A 15,866-nucleotide genomic window follows, 5' to 3' on the forward strand; every position below is an offset into this window, starting at 1 on the left:
TTGCATGGGCTCGGGGCACAACAGGCAAGGTAGCATGCTGGGGTCGTATGTCGTTGATTTTACCGGACACTGCCAAACTAACTTTAAGATTTGGGTCACGCCTTGGCTGGCTTTTTGCCGCAAGGTAAGATTCATGCGAAACCTGTCCACTGGGTCAACGAGGCCGCCGGCTACTGCGGCCGGTTCCGGAGCTGCAGTCCGAGCTGGGAGACAAACCGGACTCATTCCTGAAGGGTGCAATGAGTGGTGATTCATATCCAGGAGCTGTTGTCAATTCGAGACTCGAGCTTGTTGGACGAGATCCAAGTAGAGCGAGGGCTTGTCCTGTGAGCTGCATTTAGCCGGCTTTAGCCTAAGCAGGACAGGGGCTTTTCGAGTGGCAGATCTACGGGCGGGACGTGGTTGGAACAGTCTGGGGTGCGTTGGGCCGGCGCCACCCAGCGCCTGGTCCCTCGGCCATCGCAGCTGGTGGATATCGCAGGCTGGAGCCGCGCAGAATTCGGGGCCACCTAGTCTAGCCTAGCCCGGGGAGAGGGAGACATGCATGCCGCTGGCTGCGAGGCTGGCAAAGGGCGGCCCTGTGGGCAGTTGTCGCGTGGTAGGCGGATCGCCGCCCCGAAATGCCGATGTGGGTGCGGTGGCTCGTGGGAGACGACTTGGGCGAGCTGGCTGCCGGTAGTCGAGGGTCGCTAGTGTGTACAGTCATGTATTTCGTAGGAGGCGTAGGGTGCTTCTGCCAGGGTGATGCCGGTGGCTGGTCTGCGAAAATGCAAAAGAGCAGCGTGCCGGAGTGCGCTTGTGAAGTGAATGAGCGACTGCGAATGCCAATGCATGGTGCACAACGCTGCGGAAAGAGCCCAGGGCTCGGGCTTGCTCCTGCCGCAGCGGCAGCACAACAGGTAAAGATACGTACCTCAAGGTGCCTTGATCTTCGACCTCGGGAGGCTTGGAAGGCTGTCAAGATCTGGGCTGGCATGCACGCTGTGATGTGGGATAATTGCAGATTCATCTCCACGCCAGACGACAGACGTTGCCAGACTTCCCAAGCCGAGGCGGGAACGCAATGCAAAGCACCCCGGCTATTTGCTTTTGACGCCAGGGAACCCAATGCCATTAGTTATGGGCTCCCACAAAGCCACGCGGCCAGCCCAGCGCCATCCAGAAAGGCAATGAGCCTGATTTGGGCCGCGCCCACGATTCGGTCGCACGACAAGCTCACGCCTGCTTCGAGCTTGGCCTGTTCGGGCTCCTGTGGCGTGGATGGATGGCGACCACACCCCACACACCACCACACCATACCACGCCACGGCGCCCCTGCACGGCTCCAGCCTTGGTGCTCTTCTTGCATGTGTGTGTCGTTTCCCCATGCCCCATCCTTGAGGGCCGATTCCCCATCTGGGGCCCCCAATCTCTCATGCCGGGGTATTAAGCCGCCCGCGGCCAGGGGTCCCGCATGCCTGCGCTGCCGGCGCCGGGTTGGCACTTTTGACGCCGCGTCCAGGCCTTGGAGCTTACACGTATCTGCCGTGCAACAACCGACCACTGTCCGCGTCTCGCCGCTGGGTACGGCAGCTGCGTTTCCGGCCCGCATGGCCGCTGTCTCGAGTTCCGCGCCTTACCATGGGCACGTGGTGCTCGACACCGTGTTTCGTCGACGGGTCTCATATATTAGTTGCCCCTTCCACCTCCAGCGTCGTCCCCAGTCCGTCTCCGTCCTCCACGGCTTCTCCAGAGTCTGCACCCTTCCTGGCAAAGAGTAGCACCGCCTGGAGCTCTCCACTCGTGCCATTTCCCTCTGTCGGCCGGCCGCAAACAGCATACACCCAACACTTTTCAAGATGGCTCTTGGTGCTCTCGTCAAGAAGCAGCCAAATGGCGACGCCCTGGCGCACGCCCAGGACGAGGCTCCCCAGTTCGAGAAGGTCGACTGGAAGAAGGATCCTGGCTTGAGAAAGCTCTACTTCTACGCTTTTGTGCTGTGCATGGCGTCTGCCACCACTGGTTACGATGGGTAAGTTGTCGCCAGAGCGTAGACCAGCACCAATCATGCCTTGGAGCCATTCTTGGACACAATTCTTCTAACTGTGCCCCGCTGCAGAATGTTCTTCAACTCTGTACAGCTCTTTCAGACCTGGAAGGACTACTTCGGAAACCCGCAGGGATCCGATCTTGGTCTTCTCGGTGCTCTCTACCAGATTGGTAGCATCTTCTCCATCTTGCTAGTGTAAGTGCTTTTGCACCGAAACGAGAATCATGCTTGCTGTCACAAATTCATCATCTAACACCGCAAAAGTCCTCTCCTTGCCGACAACTTCGGTCGCAAGGTGCCCATCATCATTGGATGCGTAATTATGGTTGCTGGTGCCTTTGTTCAGGGATTCGCCCAGAATCTGGGCATGTTCATGGGTGGCCGTGTCCTGATGGGTGCTGGCAACAGCTTGGCCCAGGTCACGTCTCCCATGCTGCTAACCGAGCTCTGCCACCCTCAGCACCGTGGTCGTCTCACGGCAGTTTACAACTGTCTCTGGAACGCTGGTGCCATCGGTAAGCTTGCCACGCGTGTCCAACTCATTCTCCGTTCGGACACAGACTGACCAAGTTGATGCCTCTCCGTATAGTCGTCGCCTGGTTGTCCTTCGGCACCCACTATATCCCCAACGAGTGGTCGTGGCGTATCCCTGCTATTGTGCAGGCCTTCCCGTCCGTAATCCAGCTTGTCTTCATCTTCTGGGTCCCGGAATCGCCCCGTTACCTCGTTGCCAAGGACCGTGCCGAGGAGGCTCTACACATCCTGGCCACGTATCACGCCAACGGCAACGCCAACCACCCGACCGTGCAGTTCGAGTACCGTGAGATCAAGGAGACGATCAGAATGGAGATGGAGAGCAAGGCCAACAGCAGCTATGCCGACTTCCTGAAGACCAAGGGCAACCGCTGGCGCCTCATTGTCCTGCTCTCCCTGGGTCTGTTCTCGCAGGTCAGTATCTGCAAGTCTCAGCACTATCTGAGAGAGCTGGAAATTGACAATATGAATGTAGTGGAGCGGAAACGCTATCATCAGCAACTACGCAGGTGTCCTGTACACGAACGCCGGCGTCACTGACTCAAACTCGCAATTTGGTGTAAGTACAGTCCAATGCCCAGGCCAATCTATCATGTTTGCCACGAGCTGTCTCATTGACCATTTTGTCTTCAATAGCTATCTGGTGGTCAGACCATCCTGTCGCTGATTGTCTCCGTCTCCATGGCTTTGCTCATTGACCGCTTCGGCCGCCGGCCAATGTTCCTCCTTTCAACTGGTGGCATGTTCGGTGTCTTCGTGTTCTGGACACTGACCGCCGGTCTCTACGAGCAGCACAACGCTCCCGGTTCCAACTACGCCATGATCTTCTTCATCTGGCTCTTTGGTGTCTTTTACTCGATCGCATGGTCTGGCCTTCTCATCGGCTACGCGATTGAGATTCTCCCTTACAAGCTGCGTGCTAAGGGTCTCATGGTTCTTAACATGACCGTCCAGGCTGCACTCTGCCTCAACACCTACGTGAACCCGCTGGCCTTTGATGGCTTCGGCAAGAACAACTCGTGGAAGCTGTACCTCATCTACACATGCTGGATCTTCTGCGAGTTGACCTTTGTCTACTTCATGTACATTGAGACTCGTGGCCCTACTCTGGAGGAGCTTGTCAAGGTCATTGATGGCGACGATGCCAAGGTCGCTCATCTCGACCTTGAGCAGGTTGAGAAGGAGACTGCCATCCACCACGATGTTCAGGAATTCTCCGGAACTCACAAGGCATAAGCGTTTATCTAGCGCTCGACGCATATCGGCCTGGCGAGGTTTTTAAATGCCCAGTACGTACTTAGCTGTTGCCGGCAAGCTCGCAGGATACCGTTAGTCTAGTTCTTAGTGCTTCTATTCATGCCATGGTATTGTCAAACTTTCTGAATTCTCCTGTGCATGTAACCAGTACGAGCACAGAGTATGCTGCCTTTGCATGTGCGTGTAGGGGAAAGAATTGGTTCTCTTGTGGGTGTTAAACTTGCCACTGGCTTTTCCATCTCCGCCGCTGCATTCATCACGTCTCATCCTGTCTTGCTCAGGATGCTTCTGGTCACAGAGCAAAACAAAATTGATAAATTCTCCATTTTTGTGAACAGTGAGGGCAAAACCCAACGTGGAGGGCACTTCGGCCACTGAGCTGCACTCGCGTGGGGATAAGTGCGCTGCAGTTAGCATAGTAAAGACAACCAAGGCCTTGGTTCTACTTCTCGATGAAGTGGCACAGCAATTCTGCCATACAGTCACTATTCGCGTCATGTGGATTTGTATTCTCGTAGACCTCACCTGGGAAGAATATATGCGTGTTGTGTTTCGCAGGATCACTTACACGGAACATCGAAGCCTTTTGATTGGCTGGGACGAGCTGGTTGATTGAGCCATGCATCGTCTCCACTCAGCGTTGTCCAGAGTGCCTGCACCTGCTGGGGTGCGGCTCTAGCGTGCGTCGAGCCGCGTCGAAGCAGGCTGCAACCGCAAGTCTGGAAAAATTCCATCAGACACACACAATCACCATCACCTCAACCCGACAAGCCGGCTCGCAACCCCCCCGGCGCTGCACACAACATCTCCAAAGCCCAATGTCATAGAAGACTGTATTGTGTCGCCGACTTGACCGGATCAAGGGCTGAACGGACACACCCTATCGCATCTCCTCGCGGCGAGCGGGCGAGGCAGACGACCACCAGCGCGGCAGACCACGACGAAGCACGCGTGTGCGCGTACTATCCCACCAAGCGCAGCAGCGAGGCCTGCAAACCGTAGCAGCTATGGCGGACAACAGCAATCACCAGCGCGATGTGTCGCAGTACAAGTACTCGGCCATGTCCAACCTGGTCCTCCAGGCGGATCGTCGCTTCATCACGCGGAGGACCGACGAGGCCACGGGCGACCCCGAGTCGCTTGCTGGCCGCCTCAGCATCACCGACATGGGCGCCCGGGTCGCGCGCGATGAGGCGCCTAAGAAGAAGGCCATGCCGGACGTCGCCCGCGGCGGGCTCGACGAGGGCCAGGACATCTTGGCGCGAGAGAGGCAGAAACAGAAGGCAAACCAGCAGACTCGCCAGGTCGGTATCCTGGGCCAAACCGATCTGATGGTCGAGGGCTTGATCTACCGGCCCAGGACATCGGCGACGCGCGAGACCTACAACCTGATCCTGGCGCTCGTCGCAAACAATCTCGGCGATGTCTCACATGAGATTGTTCTCAGTGCGGCCGACGCGGTTCTGGAATACCTAAAGGATGAAGACCTCAAGGACTTTGACAAGAAGAAAGAGATCGACGATCTGCTCGGTGCCACGCTCAACCCCAAGCAGTTCAACGAACTGGTAAATCTAGGCAAAAAGATTACAGATTATGATGCCCAAGATGACGACGAGGACATGGGCGATGGCGGCGCTGGCATCGACGATGGCGAGATCGACGACCGTCAAGGTGTGGCCGTCGTATTCGACGACGAAGATGAAGATGATGAAGCCGCGATAACCCACGAAGTCCGTGATGAATCCTCGGAGGACGAAGCCGAGGCAGAGGACCAGGACGAGGACGAGGCCGCGGCGACTGATACTGCGCGCGAGCGTGCCGAAGCTCTTACCAGCACAGAGGAGATGCTCATCGATGGCGGTGCTGCTGACAGCAAGCGCAAGGCCAAGGAAGAGAAGAATTACATCCCTGCGCGCGAGATTGATGCGTACTGGCTGCAGCGCGAGATTGGCCAGATCTATCCTGACGCACACACACAACACGACAAGACGAGTCAGGCTCTACATATACTGTCCGGTGAACCCGATGAGCCAGGCGGTGATGAGAAGCAGCTCCGCGATATTGAGAACGATCTCATGGAGCTGTTTGACTATGAGCACCACGAGGTTGTGCAGAAGCTCATCGAAAACCGCGAGAAGGTTGTGTGGCTCACGCGTCTCGCAAAGGCCGAGAACGACGAAGCCCGCAAGGTTCTCGAACGGGAGATGGCGTCAGAAGGTGTCAAGTGGATTCTTGATGAGCTCCATGGCAAGAGGGCCGCTGACGGTGCCAAGAAGGTAGAGATCAAGATGGATATTGATGTGCCGCAAGAGTACCTCGAGGACAACAAGCCCAAGCAGGAAGACGGCCGACTCGTGGGCAACCTGCAGCCACGCAAGCTGATCAACCTCGACAACCTCGTCTTCGATCAGGGCAACCACTTGATGACCAACGCCAAGGTCAGGCTGCCCGAAGGCTCGACAAAACGCACCTTCAAGGGCTATGAAGAGATCCATGTCCCGCCACCAAAGAAGCGGAACGACCCTGGCGATGTTCTGATTCCTATCACAGACATGCCTGAGTGGTCTCGTCTCCCGTTCTCCACAGCAAAGTCTCTGAACAAGATCCAGTCCAAGTGCTACCCGTCCGCGTTCCAGGACGATGGCAACATGCTTATCTGCGCTCCGACTGGCAGTGGTAAAACAAACGTGGCTATGCTCACCATATTGCGAGAGCTCGGCAAGCACCGTGACCCCCGGACTGGCGATATAGACCTGGACGCATTCAAGATCGTCTACATCGCGCCACTCAAAGCGCTGGTACAGGAGCAGGTCGGCAACTTTGGCGCGCGGCTCAAGGAGTACGGCATCACCGTGTCCGAATTGACCGGTGATAGGCAGTTGACCAAGCAGCAAATCTCAGAGACCCAGATCATTGTCACCACACCGGAGAAATGGGATGTCATCACAAGAAAGGCGACGGACTTGACTTACACGAACCTCGTTCGCTTGATCATCATTGATGAGATCCACCTTCTCCATGATGATCGCGGTCCTGTACTGGAGAGTATCGTGAGTAGAACGATACGCAAGACCGAACAGACTGGCGACCTTGTGAGACTGGTCGGTCTCTCCGCCACACTGCCCAACTACAAGGATGTTGCAAGCTTCCTGCGGGTAGACGTCGAGAAGGATCTGTTCCACTTTGATGGATCGTTCAGGCCTTGTCCGCTGAGACAGGAGTTCATTGGTGTCACGGATAAGAAGGCCATCAAGCAGCTCAAGACGATGAACGACATCACGTACAACAAGGTCATCGAGCATGTGGGTACTCACCGCAACCAGATGCTCATCTTTGTGCACTCCCGCAAGGAGACAGCCAAGACAGCCAAGTACATCCGCGACAAGGCGTTGGAGATGGAGACTATCAACCAGATCCTCAAGCACGACTCAGGCTCGAGAGAAGCCCTGAACGAGGCTGGCAACGACGCTACGGATGCGGATCTCAAAGATCTACTGCCATACGGATTTGGTATCCATCACGCTGGTATGAGCAGAGTTGACAGAGCCGAGGTCGAGGACCTGTTTGCCAACGGTCTGATCCAAGTCCTCGTTTGCACGGCCACTCTTGCTTGGGGTGTCAACCTCCCTGCCCACACAGTCATCATCAAGGGCACCCAGGTCTACTCCCCCGAAAAGGGTAGTTGGATCGAGCTCAGCCCACAGGACGTCCTGCAAATGCTTGGTCGTGCCGGAAGGCCTCAGTACGACACGTACGGTGAGGGTATCATTATTACGACACAAGGCGAAATGCAATACTACCTGTCCCTCCTTAACCAGCAGCTGCCCATCGAGAGTCAGTTTGTCAGCAAGCTCGTCGACAATCTCAACGCTGAAATTGTCCTTGGCAACGTGCGCACTCGCGATGAGGGTGTCGAGTGGCTTGGATATACCTATCTGTTCGTGCGCATGCTCAGGTCTCCTGGCCTGTACAGTGTTGGCGCAGAGTACGAGGACGACGGCGCCCTGGAGCAGAAACGAGTGGATCTCATTCACTCAGCTGCTACCGTGCTTAAAAAGGCAAATCTTATCACGTACGATGAGAAGACGGGCAAGCTCAAGGCCACTGAGCTGGGCAGGATATCCTCCCACTACTACATCACACACGGCTCCATGGACACTTACAACAAACTGATTCAGCCGTCGATCACGACGATTGAGCTTTTCCGTGTCTTTGCTCTAAGTGCCGAATTCAAGTACATTCCCGTCCGTCAAGACGAGAAGCTGGAGTTGGCGAAGCTTCTTGGGCGGGTGCCTATACCGGTCAAGGAGAGTATCGAGGAGCCTCACGCAAAGATCAACGTCTTGCTGCAAGCATACATCTCCCGGCTCAAGCTCGATGGTCTCGCGCTCATGGCTGACATGGTATACGTGACGCAATCCGCAGGCCGTATCTTGCGCGCCATCTTCGAGATCACGCTGCAGAAGGGTTGGTCTAGCGTGACAAAGACTGCGTTAGATCTCTGCAAGATGGCCGAGAAGCGCATGTGGCCCACCATGACGCCCCTACGACAATTCCCCTCTTGTCCGCGGGAGATCATCGCCAAGGCGGAGAGAATCGACGTGCCATGGAGCAGTTACTTCGATCTCGACCCCCCACGCATGGGCGAGCTGCTGGGTATGCCCAAGGCAGGCCGTACTGTCTGCTCCCTTGTGTCCAAGTTCCCCAGAGTCGAGATCTCTGCGCAGGCCCAACCGATGACGCGATCTATGCTACGGGTAGAGCTGTCCATCACACCCAACTTCGAGTGGGACGACTCAGTACATGGCTCCGCGGAGAACTTCTGGATCATGGTCGAGGATTGTGACGGTGAGGACGTGCTCTTCTACGACCAGTTCCTGCTGCGCAAAGACTATGCTGTGGGCGAAGCTACGGAGCATCTAGTCGACTTCACTGTGCCCATTACGGATCCCATGCCACCAAACTATTTCATCTCCGTCATTTCGGACAGATGGATGCACTCGGAAACGAGGCTTCCCGTCTCGTTCCGTAAGCTCATTCTGCCGCAGAAGTTCCCGCCTCACACACAGCTGCTCGATCTGCAACCTCTGCCTGTTGCTGCGCTCAAGGCTAAGGACTATTCCGCGCTTTATCCGGACTGGACATACTTCAACAAAATCCAGACACAAACGTTCAACTCGTTGTATGGGACGGACGAGAACGTCTTCGTTGGAGCCCCAACTGGCAGTGGCAAGACTGTTTGCGCCGAGTTCGCCATCTTGCGACACTGGTCCAAGCCCGAGATCGGTCGCGCAGTGTATATTGCACCATCACAGGAATTGGTTGACATCAGATACCAGGACTGGCAGAAGCGCTTTAGTCATCTTCGTGGCGGCAAGGATATTGTGAAGCTCACCGGCGACACGACAACAGACCTGAAGCTGCTGGAGAAAGGTGATCTGATCATGGCGACGCCAACACAATGGGATGTCTTGTCGAGGCAGTGGCAGAGACGGAAGAACATCCTTACCGTTGAGCTATTCATCGCTGACGAGCTGCATTTGCTGGGCGGTCATCTTGGGTATATCTACGAGATCATTGTCTCTCGCATGCACTACATCCGAACCACGGCCGAGATCTCGATGCGCATCATTGGTCTCAGCGTGTCGCTGGCGAATGCTCAGGACATCAGTGAGTGGATCGGTGCCAAGAAGAAGGACACGTACAACTTCAGCCCTCACGTGCGGCCTGTACCGCTTGAGCTCCGTATCCAGTCGTTCTCGATCCCTCACTTTCCCTCGCTGATGCTCGCAATGGCCAAGCCCACATACGTTGCCATCAATGAGTTGTCGCCTGACCAGCCGGCCTTGGTGTTTGTGCCGAGCAGGAAGCAGACCAGATCGAGCGCTAGAGACATTCTAGCTGCATGCTTGGCTGATGACGACGAGGACAGATTCCTGCACGTCGACGTGGAGCAGTTGAGACCTTTACTGGAAAGAATTCGGGAGGAGGCACTGGCTGAAGCACTTTCCCACGGTGTTGGTTACTACCACGAGGCGCTCAGTCAGTCCGACAAGCGCATCGTCCTGCACTTATACAAGCAGGGTGCGATTCAGGTACTCGTCGCGTCTCGTGACGTCTGCTGGGAACTCGACACGACTGCTCACCTCGTCGTGGTAATGGGTACGCAGTACTTTGAGGGCCGTGAGCATCGCTACGTCGACTACCAGCTCAGTGAGGTTCTCCAAATGTTTGGCAAAGCCCTTCGGCCATCTGGCGACGGACGGAGTCGTGGCGTTTTGATGGTGCCTGCGGTCAAGCGCGAGTATTTCAAAAAGTTCCTCAATGAGGCACTGCCCGTCGAATCGCACCTTCACAACTTTATGCACGATGCTCTGGTGACAGAAGTCAGCACAAAGATGATTGAGTCGACGGACGATGCCATCAGCTGGGTCACGTTTACATACTTCTACAAGCGCATTTTGGCAAACCCCAGCTACTACAGCTTGCCCAGCTTGACGGAGGATGCTTTCAACACGTACCTGTCAGACCTCATTGAGGGCACGCTCAAGGAGCTGACAGAGTCCAAGATTGTCGACCTTGACGAGGAGGATGGTTCCGTGGCAGCCCAGAATGCTGCCATGATTGCAGCATACTACAACATCTCGTACATTACAATGCAGACGTTCCTGTTGTCCCTGAGCGCAAGGACGAAGCTCAAGGGTTTACTCGAGATTGTGACGTCCGCGACCGAGTTCGAGGCTATTCAGATCCGACGACATGAAGAAACCCTGCTCCGTCGCATCTACGACCGAGTGCCGGCGAAGATGTCAGAGCCGGTTTACGACTCGCCTCACTTCAAGGCCTTCGTACTGCTCCAGGCCCACTTCTCTAGGATGCAGCTGCCCATCGATCTCGCGAAGGATCAGGAGGTTATCGTTTCGAAGGTTCTCAGCTTGCTGAGCGCGGCAGTAGATGTCTTGTCCTCTGATGGACACCTTAATGCCATGAACGCCATGGAGATGTCTCAGATGGTTGTGCAGGCGATGTGGGATCGCGATAGCCCACTCAAGCAAATCCCGCACTTCACACCAGAAGTCGTCAAGGTCGCGAACGAGTTTGAGATCAAGGACATCTTCGACTTCATGGAGGCGATGAACCCAGAGGAGAACCCCAACTATGGCACTCTTGTCAAACGACTTGGACTCTCTCAGAACCAGCTGGCCCAAGCTGCTGCTTTCACCAATGACAAGTATCCCGACATCACGCTAGAGTTTGACGTCATCGACGAGGACGAGATCCGCGCTGGCGAGCCGGCATACCTGAGTATCCGGATTGAGCGTGAGGTTGATGAGGAGGACGGCCCGGCAGACATGACTGTGCATGCACCGTTCTACCCAGTCAAGAAGACGGAGAATTGGTGGCTGGTGGTCGGCGAGGAGAGCACGAAGAACCTGCTGGCCATCAAGCGCGTCACGATTCCTGGGCAGCAGCTTCAGACCAAGCTTGAGTTCACGGTGCCAACCGCTGGCAAGCACGATCTCAAGCTCTTCCTGATGAGCGACAGCTATGTCGGCGTGGATCAGGAGCCTTCGTTCACGATCACGGCGGCCGAGGGCATGGATGTCGACGATGACGACGATGAGGACGAGGACGAGGACGAAGAGGAAGATGACGAGTGAATATTTCTTGACACGGACACAAAGGCATTGGGGTCCCCAACGCATTACCTAGAGAGACTGTATTTTATAATGAATACAGGTTACAATTTGTGATTCGCAAGTGTCGTCTTGTGTCTCGGTCGTTCGGTGACGGCCGCGTCTTTGCTCAGCGCAGCACCCTTCCGTAAGCTGACATTGCGGTACGAAGGGCACGTGCGTTTGTGAAATTGGCATCACCGGCCACAGCAATTGAGATCAACAGCCATTGGCGGCTGCCATTACATACAGATGTCATGATGTCAATTGAGAAAAATGAGAGTGAATGCATTGGGGCGTGACTGACAGCACGAGGACCAGAAAGAAGCAGCCGGGATATTGACGAATTGACGAGCGCCCAAAGATAGTCGCTGGCTGTTGGTCCAAAGTCACATGACTGGATGCAGGCGGGCTATCTCCAAAAAAGCATGATGCTGTCGCTCTATGGGCGGGCGGCGCCAAAGGGCGAGACCGTGGGAGGGCCAGCCAGTCGTGGCGTGGCTCCTCGAGCCAAGGTTGCCCGAGGAGGTAGGAGATCTGCGGGACTGAGAGAGCGCGCCTCTGCGAGAGGAGAGAGGCGCACGAGACTGGGCAAAATAGATTGGCCAGGTTTGGCATGCTCTAGCGGCCAAAACGGCAGGTCTTATTATGTCCACGCCGGCGCGCTAGGCAGACTGCAGGTGGTATGGGTCCCACCTGGCCGCAATTAACCACCCCAGGCATGACCTCAGGCGCAGGAAAGCCCGTTGGTGTTTCTTCCTCCCAGCCTCTCCAGACTTCGCACTCGGCGCAGCCCTCATCACCTCCCCACGATCCGGTCGCGCCATCTCAATTACATCTCGCGAAGCTCGTCCAGCCCTTCCGAGAGCTTCCGCCTGCAATATAAGGTACGTGAGATCCGCCTCGCCCAGCTGGGAGAGCTCCTGCCTCGGCCTTGCCGTGACGCGTCCCGTCCAGGCTGAGCACGCACCTGGCCGGTTCAGGTCGCCCGTCGCCTTTCCTCCTCGTCTTCGCATCGACTTGTCCAGTACAAGATCTAAATTGAGGCTGACACATGTTCTCCGATCGCGTTCAGCATCATCGCCATCGCCCCCTTCCGTGCGTCGCGTCAGAGTGCGTCCCACCTACGTGCTTCTTGCCTCCACGCTTGCCAACCATGGCGGACGAATCTTCACCCGCGCAACCTGCGGTGCAGAACAATGAGGCAGCTGCGCCCGCGCCCAAGGACAATGCCGTGACAGAGCCGACTTCGACCGATGCTGGCGCCACTGATGCCGCGCCTGCGGCCGCGGGTGCCAAGGATGTCGAGATGAAGGACGTGAAGGACAAGGACGACCAGACGGCAGAGAAGCCGTCTGCTGCTGATGGTGAGCTCACCCGAACTATCTCTCGCTTTCACTGGTGGTACTTGGTTGAGGTGTATGCACGCAAATCGCGCGGTTCGCGACTCCATCGCACGCGACACTTGCGGGCATTATTGGTGTACTGTTCGGCCAGATAATACCTGTGCGGTAGCTTCCAGCGAGGTCAGCTAACAAATGTTGTTTTCGTTGTGCAGAGCCCACCTCGAAGCCCGCCGAGGCTGACGCAAAGCAAGAGAGTGCCGACGCCACCGCTCAGGGTGAGACTAGCGACGAGAAGCCGGCAGAGAGAGATTCCGAGACCAAAGCCGATGACTCCACAGCTCAGCTCGACACATCCGCCAAGGGCCGTCGCAAGTCTACCGCCGGCGACAGCAAGGCCAAAACTTTGAAGAAGAAGGCCTCCAAGGCCAAGATACTCAACCTCGACGCGAAGCCGGGCGATCATTTCTTTGCCAAGCTCAAGGGGTTCCCACCGTGGCCAGTCGTCATCTGCGCAGAGGATATGCTGCCCCAGAACATGCTGAGCTCGCGCCCAGTCACAGCGGCTCGTGAAGATGGCACATACCGCGACGACTTCGCCGATGGTGGCAAGAGAGCCGCTGATCGGACCTTCCCGGTGATGTATTTGTATACCAACGAATTGTACGTCAGACCTCGCGGAGCTCCTTATCTCCTCGTATCGCGTAACTGACCTGCCATGACTTCACAGCTCCTGGACTCCCAACACGGATCTTAGCGAACTTGACCCAGAGACCGTTGCCGACATGGTGACAAGCAAGATGCGCAAGGATCTGCAGAAGGCGCACGAGCTTGCGGCCGAGAACAACGATCTTCAATATTACCGCGATCTCCTACAGAAGTTCGAAGAAGAACGCGAGCAGGCCCTCCAGGAAAGGGAGGAGAGAGCTAGGGCCAAGGCAGCCGCCGCAGCCGAGAAGAAAGCCAAGGCCTCCGCGAAGACAGCGAAGACACCCCGGAAGAGCAAGTCTGGCGTCGATGAAGATGGCGACATGGACATGGCAGACATTGGTGATGATGATGAGGCAGTGCCCAAGTCAAAGACGAAGAAGCGCAAGGCAGAAGATGCCAGTGAGGTGGGTTTCTTTCCACTGCATACTGGAAGTTACATTGATGCTGATTTGACTGCAGACGCCTCAACGATCGGACTCCGTCAAGAAGCCGAAAATCAAGCTTACATCGTCTTCGACGCCGAAGGCTAATGGTGTGGCCTCGCCAAAGGACGCGTCGTCCAAGACCCTCAAGGTCAAGGCAAAGCCCAAGAAGGTGGAGACTCCCAAGGAGCCTGAGCTCAGCCCCGAGGAAAAGAAGGAGCGAAAGCAGAAGGAGATCTTGTTCCTACGTCACCGCCTTCAGAAGGGCCTCCTGAATCGGACTGCGCCACCCCAAGAAGAAGAGATGAAGAGCATGTCCGAATTCTTGGGCAAGTTGGAGACATTCCCTGATTTGGAGGCAGATATTATTAAAGCCACCAAGATCAACAAGGTGCTCAAGGCGATGCTCAAACTCGACTCAATCCCGAAGGACGAGGAGTTTAAGTTTACGCCTCGCTCCAAGGCGCTCTTGGACAAGTGGACAAAAATCCTCAATGCGGCTGAGGCTAGCACACCAGTGCCCACGAGCACGACCAACGGTGTCAATGGAGAGAGCAAGACGGCCACCTCGAATGGTGTCAAGGAATCCTCCGCCGATGCCGCGGACAAGCCTGACTCGGGCGCACCGGCATCCAAGACAGCGGCTCCTGAGGAGAGCACCAAGAGCTCCGAGTCAACCAAAGAGGAGGCTCCTGAGGTCAAGGGGGCTGGAGACGAGGTAAGCCAGAATCACCAAACTCTCAGAGTTGCGTAATACAGCCTTGCTAACCCCAGACAGACCAAGACTTCATCAGACGCAGCTGCCGGTGCGGTCGAGTCTACAGCGTGAAGCACCAAGCGATCGTGTCGGTACGGTATGCGGCTGTGAAATAATCTTGTTTTCTATGAGGCGTTCACGGCGGATGTTTTTGCATTTATCGATAGTATGCCCGGCTTTTGAGGCATCTGGTCATTGAGCATGATAAAGATCAGATTGCCACGGCAGGCAAAAAGCGCATTTCTGGTGGGGAGGGGGAGCTCTTGATCTGTAAAGATACGGACTGGCTGCGATAACGCGGCCAGCCAGGGAATCACTTGGTGCTACACACGATGACGGGGGAAGGTTGCTTTTCGCTGGTGCAACGAGAATCAATGAGGAGAAGCACCGTCCATCTCGCTGGAGAACTTCGTTACAACTGCTTTAGGAGTTTTTGGAGGATGTCGAAGCAGTCACGGGTAGTGCAAGACACGCTCAACTTCGTATAGGTCAGAAGAACACAAAGATAGTGATAGTCCTTAGGCTTGATCCTGCTGCCTGGTGTTTATGGCTTTTGAAGGAGTGAGGAGACGGTCCTGAAATCGTTGTGGCGCGCATAGGCCCTGATTGGCTAGGAGCATTCTGGTGGGTCCGTGGTGTGCTTAAGGTGCCTGAGGAAGCGCGTCATCAGCCAAGCGTGCCTGGTCTGCCAGAAGCTACTGTGAGTGCATGGGGGTGGAAGCTCCTCGACATGACGATAAGTCAGCCACGACTCGCCACGAGCACAAGCTCTACATGCACCACTATTGCCGTCTTTCTGCTCCCTCGTCACTTCTGCCACCTCCTCATCACGTACACTGGAGGTTCCAGTGCAGCTCCCACGAAGGCCTTACGATCCGGTTACCACCTGCCCAACGCAAGCATCCACCAACAACAGCTCCCTCCGTAGCTGCCCGGATCAGTACGTGGGGCAGGATCCCACACCACCGCTCCACGCCTGCAGCTTTCTTGACGTCCTCGTAGCCTGACAGCAGCATACGACCAACGCAGATCGATCGCAGAGCGATCTGTCTTTCATCTCTACGTCGCGCCGTGCCAAACTGTCCGGGAAGCCGGTCTGAGAAACATCCAAGAGCATCGCCCCGGAAGCCTTTCGCC

General features: G+C 56.0%; 3 protein-coding genes across 3 annotated transcripts; all 3 read left to right on the top strand.

The window, feature by feature from the left end:
• Nucleotides 1–1,838: 1,838 nt before the first annotated feature.
• Nucleotides 1,839–3,799, top strand: B0I36DRAFT_360677 (sugar transporter; the record flags this gene model as incomplete). The annotated part of the gene is made up of 6 exons (XM_046158353.1): nucleotides 1,839–2,011; nucleotides 2,099–2,224; nucleotides 2,294–2,544; nucleotides 2,619–2,977; nucleotides 3,039–3,122; nucleotides 3,200–3,799. The coding sequence occupies 6 exons, from the start codon at nucleotides 1,839–1,841 to the stop codon at nucleotides 3,797–3,799; spliced, it is 1,593 nt and encodes a 530-aa protein (XP_046015377.1).
• Nucleotides 3,800–4,562: 763 nt separating this feature from the next.
• On the top strand, nucleotides 4,563–11,529 carry B0I36DRAFT_318038 (Sec63 Brl domain-containing protein). The gene has a single exon (XM_046153238.1). It carries the CDS (start codon nucleotides 4,828–4,830, stop codon nucleotides 11,479–11,481), a length of 6,654 nt encoding a protein of 2,217 aa, XP_046015378.1. The 5' UTR covers nucleotides 4,563–4,827; the 3' UTR covers nucleotides 11,482–11,529.
• Nucleotides 11,530–12,262: 733 nt separating this feature from the next.
• On the top strand, nucleotides 12,263–15,250 carry B0I36DRAFT_382029 (uncharacterized protein). The gene is made up of 6 exons (XM_046160890.1): nucleotides 12,263–12,383; nucleotides 12,572–12,863; nucleotides 13,055–13,502; nucleotides 13,570–13,954; nucleotides 14,010–14,690; nucleotides 14,751–15,250. Exons 2-6 carry the CDS (start codon nucleotides 12,653–12,655, stop codon nucleotides 14,799–14,801), a joined length of 1,776 nt encoding a protein of 591 aa, XP_046015379.1. The 5' UTR covers nucleotides 12,263–12,383; nucleotides 12,572–12,652; the 3' UTR covers nucleotides 14,802–15,250.
• Nucleotides 15,251–15,866: the final 616 nt, after the last annotated feature.

Source organism: Microdochium trichocladiopsis (genome assembly GCF_020744255.1).
Source record: "Microdochium trichocladiopsis strain MPI-CAGE-CH-0230 chromosome Unknown B0I36scaffold_3, whole genome shotgun sequence".
Classification (NCBI taxonomy): Eukaryota; Fungi; Ascomycota; class Sordariomycetes; order Xylariales; family Microdochiaceae; genus Microdochium; species Microdochium trichocladiopsis.